The 19,732-nt window shown below is 31.8% G+C and overlaps 2 protein-coding genes across 5 annotated transcripts in view; one reads left to right on the top strand and one right to left on the bottom strand.

Annotated features, from left to right (window-relative positions):
- The window catches only part of LOC139517322 (uncharacterized), a 204,817-nt gene that overhangs the window by 28,512 nt on the left and 156,573 nt on the right, over window positions 1-19,732 (top strand). The window lies entirely within an intron of this gene.
- Window positions 1-19,732, bottom strand: part of LOC139517268 (serine/threonine-protein phosphatase 6 regulatory ankyrin repeat subunit B-like) — a 71,273-nt gene that overhangs the window by 6,785 nt on the left and 44,756 nt on the right. For 3 of the 4 annotated variants that reach the window (XM_071308157.1, XM_071308182.1, XM_071308174.1), the window contains exons 12-26: window positions 19,336-19,434; window positions 18,073-18,201; window positions 17,544-17,672; window positions 16,598-16,714; window positions 14,967-15,065; window positions 14,484-14,687; window positions 13,861-13,959; window positions 13,157-13,258; window positions 10,304-10,408; window positions 9,760-9,861; window positions 7,745-7,843; window positions 7,196-7,336; window positions 5,645-5,680; window positions 4,368-4,475; window positions 318-722 (exon numbers count right to left, since the gene is read on the bottom strand). In XM_071308157.1, the coding sequence (XP_071164258.1) occupies window positions 318-722; window positions 4,368-4,475; window positions 5,645-5,680; window positions 7,196-7,336; window positions 7,745-7,843; window positions 9,760-9,861; window positions 10,304-10,408; window positions 13,157-13,258; window positions 13,861-13,959; window positions 14,484-14,687; window positions 14,967-15,065; window positions 16,598-16,714; window positions 17,544-17,672; window positions 18,073-18,201; window positions 19,336-19,434 (1,974 nt within the window). Of the gene's footprint in view, window positions 1-317; window positions 723-4,367; window positions 4,476-5,644; window positions 5,681-6,170; window positions 6,183-7,195; window positions 7,337-7,744; window positions 7,844-9,759; window positions 9,862-10,303; window positions 10,409-13,156; window positions 13,259-13,860; window positions 13,960-14,483; window positions 14,688-14,966; window positions 15,066-16,597; window positions 16,715-17,543; window positions 17,673-18,072; window positions 18,202-19,335; window positions 19,435-19,732 lie in introns of all 4 variants that reach the window. The other variant, XM_071308165.1, reaches the window with a different exon arrangement.

Here is a 19,732-nt window from a genome sequence, read left to right on the forward strand (position 1 = left end):
TAATCATAAACTAATACATGTAAAATAAGCAAAAGTTTCAAAGTCAATCGACCATGACTCAGGGGACATGGTCAAATAACCTCCATAGAAATGAGATGTGCCAATGCTTATATTAAATATGATTGACCTTCCACTTGTGGTTCACCATAAACTAGATCTAATCACAAACTAATTCATTGTTGACGTCTTCGCTGCTGGAAACAGCATACCTATGTCTCTGTCAAGGCAAGACAATAAAAACCAAAATCTTTATATATTTTTTGGTCATCATTTTGATTGTTTTCTGTCCCATGTACTTATGATTTGCTATAACCCACCTTTTTATCATCCATAAGATGTTGAGTGTTGTGATCTTTTCTTAACAGATAACTCAACACTTCAGAGTGGTTCATTGCTGCAGCATAACATATTGGAACTTTCCCATCTTTCGTTTCAAACTTTGCAGAAGCTCCACTTTCAACAAGCAGTTTGACGACATTCAGAAATCCAGCTTTGGCAGAGAAATGTAGCGAAGTCCATCCATTCTTATCACAAGCATTTATATCTGCTCCTTGACCAAGTAGCAAGGCAACCATGTCCAGATGACCATTGGCTGCAGCCAAATGTAAGGCAGTTCTTCCCCTCTTGTCCTTCAATTGTAATTGGCTAGTGGACTTACTTAGTAACAAACTGACCACTGATGTATGTCCTCCTTGTGCTGCCAAGTGTAATGGAATAGCTCCCTGAAATAAAAGTTTAAAATAAGAATCAGGAAAGTTATTAAACAATGTGCTCTTTCAATGCCTACCTACCTATTTAGTCCTTGTTATGCCTAGAGGGATTTAGGGCAAGGTGCTCTTTCAATACCAAGGTTATAGGTTCTGTTCCTAGGTTGGCAAACTCTGACATCAAGGATAAAAAGGCATTAAGGGTTACGTCATGTCATTTCCTTTTTGTGGTAGATGTTCAGAAATACAGGAAAAGCAAAACATTTCAATAAATCATGTTAACTCACACTTGATATGAAAACATTTTAAAACTGGATATGATCTGTTCCTTAAATTATCTAGACACTCTTATTTATCATAGCATATGAACTTATCTAAGAAATAACAAAAGTTATGTTGAATCATTTTGAACTAAAAAAAAAATCCAGAGAATGTACATGCTAAAATATCTTGCATGCTTTTCTGATCATTATTGAAATTTAAGTTGAAATTCATAAAGATCAAGGTTTTACTACAGGTATAACATTCACTCTACATCGTCAAAGTTTTGGTAAAAACTCAACATCCTAAATGATTTGGGGAAAAGATGTCAAGGTCAAATGCACCTGCAAGACATTCATGTACACCGTTGAATCATTCCATAAACCAAATATAGTTGACCAATAACTTTAAGTATGTGAAAAACTTACCTTTCCAAGTAAACTCAATGTTGACCACAACCCATAACCTTGAAAGTGAGGCCATGGTCAAATTAATCTTGCCAGACAAACATCTATATCTTACAATTAAACAATACACCAAATACTATGTACCAATTAACCATAATCAAAGCGCTGTAAGCACTGTAGGCAGTTAACCAAAAACCAAGGCAAACATAATTATGAAAACTGTGGCAATGTTGCTTCAATTCTTTTTTAAAGATTTAAAAGAACAAACATTAAACATTCATATATAATTGTACATTTATGTTCATTTAATGAATTAATCATTAAGGCAAATAATTCATATTTTATCAAGGTTTTCAATAGCAACGTATATATCAAGTATATTTTTTTTCTTGGTCATGAGTATTGAGTCAGCAGTGGTACAAAAATTCCCAATGATTGCAGTTCTTCTAGTTGATCGTAATTGTTCGTATTAGTTGACTGTTAGTAGTTCAAGTTGACTTAAGTACGAGCTTGTAAAAGTATGAATGGACTTGCTTCCCTGGAAAGAAAACTGAGTTTGTGTTCTACAGTACAAAAGTTATGAGACACAAATCAGACAAATGTTTACTACTACAGGGATCAATGGTGAGGTCTGACTGACCTGTCCATAGTAAATGTAAATGACTCCCACCTTCACCCCAAGTCCATGATTTCTAAGTTTGGAATAAAATGACAGGTGTTAGATCTAGCAAAGTGATATGCATATGTGACGCCTATGAGATTGACCTTGTATGTCATTCAATCTTTTTGAAATGACACAGGAATGAATATGGTTTAGGAGTTGGTATCTCAATCTTTGACAAGTTCTCAAAACACACACAAGAGGGTGTGGGGTGACCCTAGGGACTACCCCTATTTTTCATTTGATTTATTATATTGTCCCATACATGAATATATATGGTTTAGGGGTGGGGATCTCGACTGTTTCAAAGTTCCCAAACAGGAGGTGGTGGGTGACCCTAGGGACTTCACCTATACTTCATTTGATTAGTTATATAGTCCCATACATGAATGTATATGGTTGAGAAGTGGGGATCTCATCCGTTTCAAAGTTATCAGGAGGGGGTAGAGTGCCCCAAAGGACTCCACATACATATCATATGATTTGCTTACATTCAGGTATCATATAATCTAGTTGCACTATATGTGTAAAATAAGAAACTTCCAGCTATTTCAACTGACACATCAAAATTGAGAAAAAAAATACCCATTGAAATTGCAGTAAAATGTTTACACTTTAAAAGCATCTAACTTGCTTTACCAATATTTATTACTGATTAGGAAAATTAAAAACTGTCACCAGGACCATATATATTGTTAGATATACTGTTCCCAGCTGTCACAAAGACTCACAATGTATTGGATTTTGACATTAAAATTTGTCAAAAAGTAATTTTGAGTTTCAGTACAAAATATTTTCTGTTTTTTCATTCTTTTAACGCGTGTCTGGCGTATATACAAAATTTAGTCCTGGTATCTATGATGAGTTTATTTACATATATCTTTTGGTTTTCAATTCTAGTGTTTATATTTATTTACCATGCAAAGATGTATTTTGTCATCTGTCTGATTTTTTTAAAAGTTGATCGCAAAAACCCGGAGTTACCCATATCCGCTTCCGGAATCGGATCCGATATTGAATTTTCTTCTCATGTCAGCCATTTTGTTTTCAATGTTGTTTTTGTAAGTTACGATTTTACTTGAATTTACACATTATTTGTCGGCGATTTTCTGTATAAAGCTAGTGGTTGAACAAAATGAACATCGCTGTCATGAATAATAATGCTAAAAACAAGTTTTGAGATCGTTTATTAGGATACTTTGGTAAAAAGGTTTGCAAAGTTATTTTTTTATTCCCTCTCAAGTCGGACATGTCGAGCGTAGCTAGTAACCAAGTCGAAAGTCCGACTGCAAAAGTGGAAGGTCGCAGACCTCGGACAACCGCTAATTTGAACCCCTGCCTCCAAATTGAAAAGATACAAAAATTTCGTCTTCTAATTTAAAATTGCCGCCAACAGCATGAACAGTGGAACTTATTTTAAGACTACTGACGTAGTTGACTACGTATTGACGACAAACAATATTCCTACGACTTTTGCCATTTGGGAAATCTAAACTACTTGTCTTTAGAGATTTTCGGCGATTAAACATTTCATACATTTGTTCTTTGACAGCTTAGCCAAAATCTCAGGGGATAATAAACTACATAAAGATTCCTAATGTGCCCTACTTCCTATGTGCAACTTCAAAACTTTTGGATAATTCGACGATCATTTAAGGTTTTTCTGGTCATATTTTTTGTAATCAAGAATTAAAAGTATGAAAAAACTGTCCAATTAGTTATAAATAACATAACATCGAGCTAGATAATAACAATGGCACATATTTCAGCATTTATTGGGTAGAACACAAATCCAGGGTGCTCGCATAAGGCAGCTTAACTGCCTAAAAATTAGGTCAAGGTCAAATAAACCTTGCCATGCAGACATGCACATCTTACATTCCTATTTCTTGTTTACCTGAGCATTGGTTGAAACATCAGCTTGTACTCCAGGTGAGTTGAGTAACAATCTAACTTTACCTGAGCGTTGGTTGAAACATCAGCTTGTACTCCAGGTGAGTTGAGTAACAATCTAACTTTACCTGAGCGTTGGTTGAAACATCAGCTTGTACTCCAGGTGAGTTGAGTAACAATCTAACTTTACCTGAGCGTTGGTTGAAACATCAGCTTGTACTCCAGGTGAGTTGAGTAACAATCTAACTTTACCTGAGCGTTGGTTGAAACATCAGCTTGTACTCCAGGTGAGTTGAGTAACAATCTAACTTTACCTGAGCGTTGGTTGAAACATCAGCTTGTACTCCAGGTGAGTTGAGTAACAATCTAACTTTACCTGAGCGTTGGTTGAAACATCAGCTTGTACTCCAGGTGAGTTGAGTAACAATCTAACTTTACCTGAGCGTTGGTTGAAACATCAGCTTGTACTCCAGGTGAGTTGAGTAACAATCTAACTAATCCTTCATGTCCAGATTGGGCTGCTAAGTGCAATGGTGTCAAACCAGACTGAAAAAACAAATGTATGTTGTTGTTATATTCAAATATCTCATACACATAACTTGCAATTTTTGATGTTAAAGATTTAATACAGTACAGATGGGGGAAAAAAATACCCACTTCCCCACATCTTTTATTATTACATTAGTTGCAATAAAATATAAAATGACATGATTTTTCATTATAAGACCCAATGATTTCACAGACTTCATAAAACAATGGGTGTTGTCAATGACATTGCAGTTAAAGTAATAAAAAAACACTGCCATGAATTCTAATTTCATTCAAATATTAAATTTGTGACCAACAACACTGATAATAAACTCATGCACTATGCGCATTAGTGAATTTATGTGTTGGTTGGTCACTGGTTGAATAATTTTCCATATTTGGATTGTTATTGTATAAGTTATTTAAATAAGACTCCAAAATTCTTTACTTCTAAACTTCCAATTATAGCTTTGATAGCTTTTATGCAACTGCTGACTTTATACATATATAAGTTTGATTTATAAAATTATAGTTCCCATGCACAGATTAATGCAAATACAAAATACTATACCAGTAGTCATATTAATGATATAATATTGTTCTACAGCTGTTTTTCTTTCTGTAGAGATTTTTGTCCAGGCATATTTTAAATGTATTGACCTCTTTTATGTATATTCATAATGATAATTCTAAAATTATATTTGAGGGAACGCTAATAAGAGTATCTGATTCAGGACATGAGAGACTATATATTTGATTGAAGTTCATTGCATACAAAAGATATTCTTTTTTTTACAAAAGTTTGGAATTGTTGCAATATAATATTCTGCTATAGAATATCTTTACCAATACATGTATAAGTGTAGCTATCAAATACAGATTTCTTTCTAACATTTACTACTAGACATCCAATAAAGCATTACTTAAATATTATAAGGATATAATACTTTTACCTAAATGGTGCATATATATGCTGCTGTATTTTAGCCTACTAGACAAAGAACTACAAACACAAAAAAGCAGTGAACAAATCAAATGCAGGACTATCCACAACATTTCATAAACATCTACATTAACGAACATGAGAAGCAAATTACTCTCTACCGTGTTGTTCTATATAAGGTAAATGATTAGGTATTATGTATAAGTTAAATGTGAAATCAAAAAACATGTGACCTACACCTTACCTGTATACTATTTAACCATCTTAAAGCATACTTTTTCTGAAACAGATTACTACCTAGATAAAAGTACTATTTAACCATCTTAAATAAAATTGAGAAAGGAAATGGGGAATGTGTCAAAGGGACAACAACCCGACCATAGAGTAGACAACAGCCGAAGGCCACCTATGGGTCTTCAATGTAGGGAGAAACTCCCGCACCCGGAGGTGTCCTTCAGCTGGCCCCTTAAAAAATATGTATACTAGCACAGTGATAATGGACATCATACTAAACTCCAAATTATACACAAGAAACTAAAATTAAAAATCCTACTTTTTTGAAACAATTTCTACGCAGGTAAAAGTAGTCGACACTATAGAAATGCTAGACTAAAAGTATGATTCTAGTATTACTAAGGTAGTTAAGTCAAGTAGAAAAATTAAGCTATTTCAAAGGCATTAATCCATCAATTTTTTTCTAATTTTATACACATATTTAAACATAAACTAAACAAACAACAAAATTAAGGGGACATAAAACAATTTTTTACCTGCCCATAGAGCTGCAAATCATATTTTAGGAGAAAGAATTAATAGAATATTCAGTCTGCATAAATAGAAACCAATACTCTACTTAATGATGTACATAACATGTTTACCACTTATTCTGAACTATTTCAAACCCTTCCAAACTAGAAATTAACCTAACAGGTTCATGCTGCTGATTTATCAAAATGAATTATCTCCCCTTACACTGGAACACTTCTAAATCAGAAAGCAAGGTAACAACTTATGTGTTTACCCTCGAAACAAGATATTTTCTAAATGAGCTATTTTACATAATAATATGCAACACTTCAAACTAACACAACAATAATTGCCATATGCATATTTTAAATCAAACTTTTATAATATAGAATTAAATTGTACATGTGATCTGGCAAAATATTTCAATCTGTTACTAGAATTTTTCAGGATTATGAAATATTGGTGAAAAAGTTGAGAATGTGCACAGCAAACATCATATCAATAAAGGCAACAGTAGTATACCGCTGTTCAAAACTCATAAATCTATGGACAAAAAACAAAATTGGGGTAACAAACTAAAACTGAGTAGAATCCAGTCTACTGAATCAACAACAATATAGTATCATAATTAGCACAGAGAAAGATTCATAGTTACCAAAGTATTTGAAAATTAGCATTAAATAAATCTTACTTTCATATAGTTATAAATTTGCATCTGATATAATTTACTTTCATATATTTTTCTTTTATTTCTAAACTCACAGAAAGATTTGAAAAAATTTTGACCAAAGCTTCAAATGATATTTGGCATTAATTTCTTTGGAGTAATACTTTGCAAATAATTATGATTAACATTTTCAATACAATAATACATTTACAAACAGAAAGAGGATTGACATAATTTGCAAATACTTCTTCACCAATCATACCACGTCTATGATTTCTATATAAATACACACTTTAACTTGATAACAATATCACAATACATTCACATTCAAAACAAGGATAAACCAAATATCTGATCTTCAAAATGTTTTATCTAGCTTACCTCAGAACCAAAGTCTTTAAACCCAGAATCTCCGCCAACTGGAGGCTCACTTTTAACTGTAGCAGGAACTTTGGTCAACATTTCCCTGACAAAATCTACCTGTCCAAAGTGGGCAGCTACATGTAGTCCTGACAATCCAGTCTGAAAAGAAACAATACTTTGTATTAGACCAACCATCATTTATAGTTAAGAGATGACAAAATTGAAGTTACAAATAAAGATAAAAAAAAATTAATTTGGTCAAACTTTGTAAAAACAAGAAAGCACTTGTCGTAGTCCTAAGCATAACTCTATGTTCTATTTTTATCCATGGCTGCCATCTTGGTTGTTTGGTCGGGTCACCGGACACATTTTTTAAACTAGATACTTAACTGATGATTGTGGCCAAGTTTGGTTAAATTTGGCCCAGTAGTTTCAGAGGAGAAGATTTTTGTAAAAGTTCATGACATTTCTTCCATAAAACTTTCAGTAATATTTAAATTTATCATACATGATATAAAATGCTATTATAAACAAAACTGATAAATAAACAAGTGTGATGATGCCTACCTTTTTACTAGTAATCCTCAAAGATACATGTCCTTTCAGAGCTTCCAATATATTAACATGACCATGCTTAGCTGATAAATGGATTGCTGTCATTCCATCCTTCAAACAAAAAGTCAAATTATCTGTCATCTCAGTCATAATAACCACAAAGTTAGAAATAATCAAATAATTATGACAATTACATTCAAGTTTGAGTTTATAAGATAAGATATATCATTTCTCCTACTCTAATAAAATATAACAAATACAGCAAATTCATGATCTGTTAAGTGAAAGTATATCAGAGAAGGTAAACAACAGTGCTTCTTGATATCATCTCACTATAAAATCTTAACATTGAAAACTGTTAAATCAGCCTTACAATGAAGTTAGTTAAGGTGGTATGGGTGTCTTTTGCCATCTTGGATTGTAAAAAACAGAGATCCTAAGGTCCAGACTGTCTATTAAGTTAGGAAAATTTGATGTAGGAATGCAGATATATAATGTATAAATGTTCATTTAAAAGAACCAGTTTATTGGAATATACTTTATAAATATTGATATTAAGAGTAGATTATTTTTGGTTGTTTTAAATGTTTTTAAATTATTTTAAGGGGATGTAACTCTAAAACAGTGCATTTTCTAAGGGAATCTACGTGAAATTTTCCTACTTTGTATTTTAGCTGGAAAAAACGTATGGTGACCATATCTTTTCTTTTGATATTCTCAAAGCATTGTCTGAAAACTATCTTTTCATAATCTAGTATACAATTCTATCATAAAGTTTAGTTTCTAAGCACAAAAGGTGTTTTTTCCTGTATAATCCATACAAAATGTGTCACTTTGTCACAACCTGTAGTTTGAGAAAAAGTGTGGTGACATTTAACATGTATCAATAGATACTACATTTTGGCAAAGTATGAACAAATTCTATCATTTTCATTTTAGACTCCCATACCACCTTAAATTGAAATATTAAGAAGTTAAAATGCCAGGTTAGAAAAAAAATTCAATGAGACACAGATAGTTGAAACATACTGTATTGTCCAAAAGGAAAAAGGGATTAGACACAAGTTTTTCAACTTAACAGTAATGTTTTCTCTAAAATGGGACACACATGACCCCCACCATCCCCTTATAAGAAAATACCCATCAAATCAAAACACTTTCTAATTAAAGAACCTTAGTGAGCACGCTCACATACCCCACGTCCCCACATTGTCATTGGAGAAATTAAATAAGTGTAAGAAAAAAAAATTGTATAAGAAAAAATATTGAATAATAATTTCCTGTCAATATGCACATCTACATAGTATGTCCTTATTATCTACAAAATTTCATGAAATTCTGTTGTGTGGTTTCCAAGCAGTTGAGATGACAAACTGTTGCAAAAGTACATTGAAGCAAATAAGTTCAAAGGGGTGTAACTCCTAGGGAAAAAAATGAATCGTAATTTCCTGTCGATATGCACATCTACGTAGTATGTCCTTATTATCTACAAAGTTTTATGAAACTCTGTTGTGTGGTTTCAGAGGAGTTGAGATGACAAACTGTTAAAGTAGTACCTTAAAGCAAATAAGTTCAAAGAGGTGTAACTCCTAGAAAGAAAAAAAAATCGTAATTTCCTGTCAATATGCACATCTACATAGTATGTCCTTATTATCTTAAAAGGTTTCATGAGATTCTGTTGTGTAGTTTCAGAGGAGTTGCGATGACGAACTGTTGCAGTAGTACATTAAAGTAAATAAGTTCAAAGGGGCGTAACTCCTAGAAAAAAAATTGAATTGCAATTTCCCGTCGATATGCACAACTACATAGTATGTCCTTATTATCTGAAAAGGTTTCGTGAAATTCTGTTGTGTGGTTTGAGAGGAGTTGCGATGACAAGAAACAGGACTGACGGACGGACGGGTCAAAAACATTATACCCTCCGCAACCCGTTGCAAGGGGTATAATTAGAAAACATAACACTTGAACAATGTAAAAAATTTGCAGTCAGTGAAGTCACATGTCTGTACAAGAAATAATCTACTCACAGCATTTTCATCAATAGCAGAAGCCCCTGCCTCAAGAAGCACCAGTACAACCTCTTTATGACCTCCAGCAGCTGCTAGGTGTAAGGCTGTAGAATCATTGGTCTGAAAAAATATTTTTATCATTCTAATACAACAGAACTAGTGTAATGAAAACAAGAAATTATACACAATATCTCGCAAAGTTCAAAAACCCCAACTTGTTTTTAGATGAACAAATATTGCTTAACGTTGTTGGTAGATAACTAGTGGCAATTCAACATACATGTATAGTAAAAAGACGATGTCACTGCGAGACAGATCTGAAAATCCCAAATATGGTGCAACTTATCAGTTAAATGTTCAAGATCAAATATCAAATCATTCCATAATACAAAAGCTTAGTACGTTGAAATGAAACATTCCATGATTACAGTATAAAACTTGAATTCTTAGTATTATCAAACAAGAATTGTCTGTCTAGCAGATCTGAAAATTAATTTCTTATTTTTGCTGTAGAAAAACCTCTTTCAAATTGAACCATATCTAAGATCATTAATACACCTACCCTATTTCTAGCTGTAGTAACAACTCCTTTATTGAACCTCATTAGCTCCTTGACAACAGCAACACTTCCCTTAGCAGCAGCAATGTGGGCACATGTCATACCATTCTATAAATACAATAATAAAAATTGGTGATACAATGTTTTTTTGTCATGTAATGTGAAAAAAAAAATCATCAATCATAAAAAATTATCTGTAAAGGCATTATTATGAAAAGTAATAAAAGTTAAGGGTCAATTGGACAGAATATTTATTTATATAAACAGTTATGTTTATTGTTGTTAACCATAATTTTTTCATGGAAATGAAATGTTGAAAAACACAAATAAACCACTGTGTTATGAACTAATGGTCAACATTTTTCAGCCTTTCTCCAGTATCCTTTTTTCCTTCAGGTATTCTTAGTTTACCAATCTAAGCATCATGTGGTTAATTGAAATATAAAAGATGTGCCTATTTTGTTTTTAATTTTTAAGCAAAATTACTAACCTATTGACAATTTATAAAATGATCAACAGCGAACTTGACTAATTGTTTCTAAAGAGTAAAAATAGTCATTGTTTATGAACAGTAGTCCATTAATCTACAATGTCAGGTGTTGTGGAAAAATAAACAAGAATGTGTCCTCAATACACGGATGCCCCATCTGCACTATCATTTCATATGTTTAATGGGCCGTGAAAATGGGGGAAAATCTCTAATTTGGCATCAAAATTAGAAAGATCATATCCTAGGGAATATGTATACTAAGTTTCTTTCAAATGATTCGACTTCAACTTCATAAGAAAAAAACCTCGACCAAAAACTGTAACCTAAAGCGGGTCAAAACGACGAACAAATGGACGGACGAATGGACCCAAAGACCAGACAACATAATGCCCATAAATGGGTCATAAAAATTACTCTGGATAAGTGATAGGAAAATAAAATTTTAAAACTGAAGGGTCCTCACTTCTCATAATATTGGGAGATAACTTGATGAGATTAAGTTTAATTGGACTTAGATTTATGGTGAAAAGATCAAAATGTAGGCTTACAGAATACAACCGTTCATCAAACATAAAAAAACATTTGCATATTGAATGTAATATGACAAAAGGTTAATGTGTTTTTAAATTAAAAGGCACCTTGCATAACATTTGATTTCCATTCTTTATAGGACTGCTATTTTATAGTCCCACATAACAAATAGATCACAAAGAGACTTGATAGCAGCTTTCTTACTGGCTGTTAAATATTTGTTTTATGTTATAATCAATACCTATGTATAATCAAACATTGAAAAAAGTATTAAACTTTTATTGCACTCGATCTTGATAGATAAAACATTATTCAAAGTATTCTGGGATAAGTTAATTCTTTTACTTTGTCCATAGCATCTTTTTAAGGAAATTGTAAATCATATCATAGGCAAGACATAATTTTATATAAACCAATCATTTTTGTAATATTTTCAGACATGGAGGAGGTCATCTTCGCTAGCCAAGGGTTGCGATCCACTCCCGCTCTCTTCACCCTTGGCAGATTGAGCCAATATAACAATGTTGCGCCATCTATCGGAAGGTAAAAATCACGCCCATTCCGAATACATAATTCTTGACCAATGGTAGCACTTGAACTCTTCAATTTGGAGATAAAAACACGGTAGCGTCTAGATGCTACACGCTTGGTAAAGCCGGAAATGAAAATATACGTCAAAATTCATGCATTTGTGCATGAAACATACACAGGAACTTCTATTGGTTGATTAAAAACATTCAAGTTGTCACTAAATGTTGCACAATAAACAAGTGGTAATTGTTTACAAACACTTTATACATTTACACGTGATCATGTTATATGCGCTTTTTGATTGGATGCAGCAAGTTTTGACTGCAACCAATAAAAATCCTTACCTTGTGTCTTCGAAATTTTATCTCAATCCACCAAGGGTGAAGAGAGCGGGAGTGGATCGTAACCCTTGGCTAGCGAAGATGGGAGGAGGTGGTAAATACACATATGAAAGGTCCAAGGTTGACAACTGGATAGGAATAATTGGTCACATGCATTTATACAACATTCAATTTGGATGTCAAGACTCAATGGTTAACATAATTATTTTCAGGAAATCCCAAAATTTAAACACTATATGCAATTATCATCTCTTTTTCTGAATTTTATATAAATTCCCCCAAAGAATTCCTTGCATTTCGAGTACACAAGTTTCTTTTGTGCAACTTAAAATATCTTTTACCGAAAACATGCAGAAAAATTCAATAATTAAAGAAATCAATTAAATACAAGGTAAACTGGAAATATCAAAACATCAATTTTGTGTGACAAATACTTACTTCATCCTAGAATAAAAAATAATATTTATTATCAAAAGTCAACTCTCCTCGACAAAAAATAGATTGTATATGTAGTTAAATGTCATGAAAGCATTTAAGTGACCATAAAAAGTAATCACTTTGATATATAATGTCACAACATATATAAAGTTTGTGATATAAATCATTAGTACACTAATTAAAGTAACTTTCAAAGACTAAATTGATCTTACACATCTCCATTATGTTTAATTTCGTAACAAAAATTGATTGAACTGCAAAGTGAATCTTACACTTCATTAACATTGACTTTTATTGCTACATGCTTCAATGGTATACTACTGGGATGAGCAAATATTGCTTCCATGTTTAGCAATAGTAAATTACTTTTTCTGTTCAAAATTGTTATAAACATTTTACCAATTTCTCTCTTCAAGGCAATTTGAAAAAAACATTTTTGTTGAAAATCGTAATGAATCTATTTTTCAATTTTTATCTACGCATTACATCCAAATTACAAAAAAATATTCTAAATATAGAACTTACTGTGTTCGCCATTGTTACTAGTTCTGGTCTGTACTTTAGGAACAGTTTTACTACATCAGAATGGTCATTCTCAGCAGCTAAATGTAGAGGGGTCTGACCATGCTTAAATTTAATATCACAAAAAAGGATATATTGAGCACGATCAAGTACAACAAAAATATTTACATGGAAAGTGTTGTTCATGTAGACAAACAATGTGGTAAATTATATAGTTTGAACTTGTACATACTCTATATTTGCTTGTCAGAATATGTCTGGATATTGACCAAAAGCTATCGTATTATTTACGAAATATGTAGATTTTTCCATTACTTCAAAATTAATTCATTGATGGAAAACTACCTATTTTTACTTTTTTATTACCTAAACAGACATTAATGATTTATCAAAAGATAAAAATTTCAATCAAATATTAGGCCAAATAACGCCCTTATCACAAAATATGAATCAAATCTTTTGAAATCAAAATTGTTGCAAATAGCACATGTATGTTTCCAACAATATATATTGTTGCTAGGTATCTTTCTCCCAAAATGTATGTATATTTGATCAGTGAATTTCCAAATGATATCTCTTCCCAATAAACATGAAAATATCTATTTTTTTTTAAAGTAAAATGTGTCAACATTCAAAAAGAAGCAGATTATAGGCCATTTATTAATAATTGTCATTTGCAACATCAAATGATAGATTATAGATCTTACCACATCTGTAGCATTGGCATCAGCTTTCATATTCAGTAATGTACTACATACTTCCATCTGACCACTCTGGGCAGCCATGTGTAATGGAGTTCTTTTGGCCTACAATCGATGTAGAAAGATTAATATAAAAATATTTGCCAAGAAAGCATGGCATTAATATAACCCTATGATATAAATAGTAGCTGTATGTTGCTGTATTGTAATGATAAAAGCTGAAGTATGACTCCAGATGCAGGATTTTCCCGCTTTCAACTCAGGTGGTCTTGGGATTTTTTCTGCTCTTTAGTGGGGTTGTTGTTTCTTTGACACATTCTCCAATTTCCATTCTCAATTTTATTTTATTATCAATGATAACACACCAATAGTAGTCCAAAGAGTTGTCAACAGCAGCTCATGTGAGTCCAAATTTGTGGGGGGTACACACCAATGAGACAGCATTCCTGAGAAGTTTAGATTTAACAAACAAAAAAAGGTATCTGTAAAAGTTTCATGTATATCTATCAACAGTTAAGAATTATCAAGATATTGGAATCAATAGTATACTGATGTGTTACCAGCAGTAAATGCAAAAACCTTAATTTGACAATACCTTTATAATGGTAGCCAAAGGAGTAATGACTTACCAAGGACAAGGCATCAATAGTTGCCCCATGTGTCTCTATCAGTAGTTTAACTAGTTTGTTGTAACCATTCTGAGCAGCCAAATGGAGGGGTGTTACCCCCTGTTTTGACTTGGCATTGACAAAAGCTTTGTGCCACAGCAGAACATCAGCCACTTGATCATGGCCACTTTCCGCTGCTAAATGTAAGGCAGCTTTACCATGATTCTAAAAAACAGTAATATTGTTCTTTTTTAATAGAAATTTTAACAGACATTTGTCAAAGGATAATCAAATTCAGACCTTTAATAAACAACGTTACATAATGATATGTATAGAATATATATGATACATTCATACAAATGAAAGTTTAATTAGGTCAGGTAATTCATTATTTCATTTTCCTTTACTAATGCTACATGTCTTTGTTGACATTCTAATAGGTGTCTCATTTAACATATCATTTTAATATATAACCAAAAGCCAATTTATACATATATAATCTACCTCATCAAAAACATCAACTCTGGCATGGTGCTGTAGAAGAATCTTTACTATACTGATATGACCCTGCTCACTCGCTACTAACAATGGGGACCAACCATTCTGAAATAAGAAGCTTAAACTGATTAATATTATATGGTCATTTTTATAAATTTTCTGTTAACAAAATTTTGAATTTTTCGAAAAACTAAGGATTTTCTTACCCCAGGAGTAGATAACCTTAGCCGTATTTGGCACAACTTTTTGGAATTTTGGGTCCTCAATGCTCTTCAACTTTGTATTTGTTTGGCTTTTTAACTATTTGGATCTGAGCGTCACTGATGAGTCTTATGTAGACAACGCGCGTCTGGCGTATAAAATTATAATTCTGGTACTTTTGATAACTATAATACATCCAAGTAAACATAAACTTGTTATTCAAACTTGAAATATTCATGTCAAATTTATTTTTGCCATTTTCTAAGTGATATACATGTATAACATTAGAGTGCTTTTGCACAAAATATGGGATAAAATACTTCATAAACAGCCTAAACAGAGACCTTATGATTTTATGATAAACTATATATACTTTTTTTTTCAATTCAGGACTTAGAATGATTAATGAACCAAAGAATATAATACTTAACCATATGCCACATGCCCATATTAATGTCAACTTTTTTAGGGTAGTTAAACCTTTTAAGGGCATATGATACAGTTTTGATCCCGTATTTACAGTTCGATGAACATTTCCAATAGGCTATTTTTTGCCTGATTAAATCAAATATGTAATAAAAAATATACCTTCATGTGCTACTTTTTGAGTAAAATGAGGTCGAAATTTTGTATATTTGCTTAAAACTCAGATTTGTGGCCGTATTTTTCCTTTCAAAAGAAAGTCATAACTTTTTGGTTTTAAAAGATACACGCAAATTTTTTTTTGTTAAATAATTTGTAATTTCTGTATTTTATAAGTATCCTAAAAAATATCACAGAATAACTCATATTTATCAAATGGTCATGCATATTTATCAAATGGTCATGAATTGAAAAAAAAACGTCATTTTTTGCTGTATATTTATCAAAATTAAAAAAATTGCACTATTTACAGTTTAAAAAATTTGGTCAACATAATCTCCCTGCAAAATGAAACAAAATGTCGTTTTAAAAAATAAGGGTCCATGCACTCGTTTTCAAATTAAATCAGTTTGAATGATAAAAATCAGTCGAAAAAAATGCATCTTTTCCCGATATGTCACAGTTTGACGTCGCGAAAATAACATTTTACGTTAGCAACGTCATTACCTCCCCTGTAACTGTATCGTATGCCCTTAAGCATCAAATTAAAAGTAATCATTTGATTTATATCTTAATATATTTTTGAACTATGTTTTAACCCTTAAACTAAGCCAAACTCACAACGATTCAGCAGGATTCCACATATTAAGGTATAATATTATCTAAGTGTTACATCACTCAACATCAATATTACTTTAATTTTTATTAGATAATGTTAAGGACTTTCGGATAAACAGGTTCTAAGCATGTAGAGTTATATCATAAAAGATGTATGAAATCTTTATTTGTTTTAATGTATTGGCATGTTTGCAGCCTCAAATATAGAAAGTAACATTTATAATATGTTTACTAACCTTTGACTGTTTATTGACAGCTTTCTGTACCCCTAAAGCACCAATATGTTTGACAATCTCTAACAGAATGTCACCATTACCAGCCCTGGCACAATAATGTAAGGGAGTTTCAAATGTCTAAAAAGGTCAAGAAATTTAAATAAACAAATATGTAAATCATTGCTTTAATTTCATCAAACCTTTGATATTGACATTATCTTTAATGATAGAATAGTAAACAGTAAATAGTCATATGATGTGGTTTATAAGTGTATTTTATATAAATTAGACCCTTGGTATTCCTGTTTGAATTCTTTTACACTTGCCATATTGGAGCCCTTTATAGCTTGCTGTTCTGTGTGAGTCAAGGCTCCACGTTGAAGGCTGTACTTTGACCTGTAATTGTTTACTTTTTACACATTGTGATTTGGATGGAGAGCTGTCTCATTGGCACTCATTCAACATTTTCTTTTTTCTAAAATCAGGTTCTCTAAGATTGACATATTTTGAAATCAGTCAATTTTTATATAACTTCTGCTTCTCTTGGCAGAACTATTACATACTGTTACAATACACCTGCTTCTACAGGAAATAAACATTACCATGATTTACATATTTTGTGAAATAACCAATAATTAAATTAACAGTGTCAATTGCTGGTCTTTATCTGAACAGTAGCTAGATTGTCCAAACTGTTTAATGTAGCAAGGACTTTAACAGCATTATTATTAAAAATAAATGAAAGTATATTGTAGCCAACAACTTTTTCTCAGTTCAGGTAACAACAGCACTCATGTCTCATTTAGTAAGTTTATAAATTAATGACTTCTTTGACTTTGAGCTTTGAGTGTAGAAAAAAAGGAATCGTTGCTTCAGCTGATGTCCTATGTTCATGATTGTGAGGAAAGATAAAGGGAAAAAATACAATTTCATTCTAGAATTTATGATATTTAAGAAATGTGATTACCAGTTTGGTGTGTAAATTTGTATCTCCATCATACTCCAGTAATAATTTAATCATATCTGTATCTTCCAAATCCTCATGTGCCAAATTCTTTGTCAACTCTGCTGCATAATGTACTGTAGTTTCTCCTTCCTAAAAATAGAAAACAAAACTTTTATAATTTTGATGCATAATGTACCGCATTTCCCCCAACTAAATTAGAAAATGGGTTAGCTTTAAAATAACATTGATACATAATGTACATTTTACTAGGGTTTCTGCTACATACTAGAAAATGGGTAAGATTTAATAACTTTGCTTCATAATATTGTAAAGTTTCCTCTACCAAATTTAGAAAAAGGGTAAGGTTTAAAAACTTGCTGAAAAGTTTATTCCCTCTTCCTAAAATTAGAACATGGGTAAGCTTGGATATATCCTTTTTTGGCATTTTCTAAATGTTTGTTTCTTTAGACTTCAATGCAATGTGGAGGTGATCAGTTGATTTGATTTGAAGAAGTAGATGTAAAATACAGGTTAAAAAAACTCATCTTACCCAGTTCTGTTGATTAACCAGCATGACAGCATCAATTCTAGACCTAGATCCACTGACAATGGTCAATAGTTCCCTTGCCACATCTAGATGGCAGTGGCGTACAGCTACATGCAATGGTGTCTCTCCTATCTTAAATAAGAAATCAAATATCTAATTAACATTTATAAATGTTGATGACCATATAACTATTCACAATGGGTACCAAGTATGTCACTTGATCTAAAAGAGTAAAGACAGACAGAAAAATAAGTACTTAAACCCTTTATTTAAATAGAATTCTTAAGTTAATGCAATACTTATACAGTTTCCACTTTATACCATTTTGTGATTTATATGATCAAAATCTCGGACTCATACCAAGATGAAAAATTACAAATTTGATATGTAAAAGTTTCAAATTATTTGTGAATTTCTTCCAGTGTCTTATTATTTGATTTGACGTTAATTCTTAGGTTGAACCACAATCCTTATAAAAGAAAATTTAGCACACTATAGTGACTTAAGTTATATCTATATATAAGGCCATAAAAAAGAATAGGTTTGTTTGCCCTAACCCTACCTTCCCAGAAAATACCTGCCTTCTCAAAATCTTTTATTTTCCTGATGTGATTTTTTTTTATTTAGATAGGCATGAAGACTTATACACATCTGGTGCTTAAATTTCTCTTTGCCAAAAAAAAAGAAAATGCCTACCTACATACCCACTGTCTCAATGTTTGGGTAGGGTTTGGTCAAACCAAAATATTATTAAGTGTGGCCTAATTATCTCCCCGTATGATGCAAAAAAACATAATTTGTTGTCTCTCAACCTTTTGTTGAAAAAAGAATGTATGTATATTATTTTATCAAAGACTAAGTGCTCTAAAGATAGTAGTAGAAGGTATTGATAAACTTGGTACTTAGTTGATGTTCCTTCAAACCTATGAAAAGCAAAAGATGCATCAATTCTTATGACCACAATTAAAACTTTCAATCTCATAGAAAGGACATGCTTCATTTTTTAGTATCATTCCTTTGCAATGGACTATATGTACTGTTAGATTACTTAGTTGTAGGGATATGTGCTGTCAAACGAACTATACAGAATTATAAGACATCAGTTTAAATACCTATGGTTACCTATACCTAAGTTAAGAGAACATCTTATCAAAGGACTAGCATTAAAATAACAGGCACCATCTCCTTATATGACTATTTGTTAAATTTCTGGTATCTAGTGGCTCAAATGTTACAGGAATTAAATTTGTCCATTTGCCTTTATACCTTTGATTGTTGTGTAGGATCTCCTCCTTCCTCTAAACAAGCTATCACCATCTGTATTTGACCATGTCTAGCTGCTATGTGCATTGCTGTTTCTCCATTCTGGAAAAAAATTGTACATGTACTCTAAGTCAAGTAGTTCTTTTAGTGAAAATGTTTATGTTTGCTTTCAATCAGTTTAAAATTGACATGAAATAGTCATTATGTTACTGTAAAACCAGAAACTATTTGAGTTTTTTTTTTATTAATGCAAAGAAAGCAGCAGGAAGATTTCTCATTCTGATGTCAAATACATATACCTGAATGTAGCTTTCCCTTAAATCGCAATGATTAAACTTGCATTTTTGTTAAATCTTCAAAATTCGCAATAAATGCTCACAATAATTTTTTAATTAACAGT

Source organism: Mytilus edulis, chromosome 1 (genome assembly GCF_963676685.1).
Source record: "Mytilus edulis chromosome 1, xbMytEdul2.2, whole genome shotgun sequence".
Classification (NCBI taxonomy): domain Eukaryota; kingdom Metazoa; phylum Mollusca; class Bivalvia; order Mytilida; family Mytilidae; genus Mytilus; species Mytilus edulis.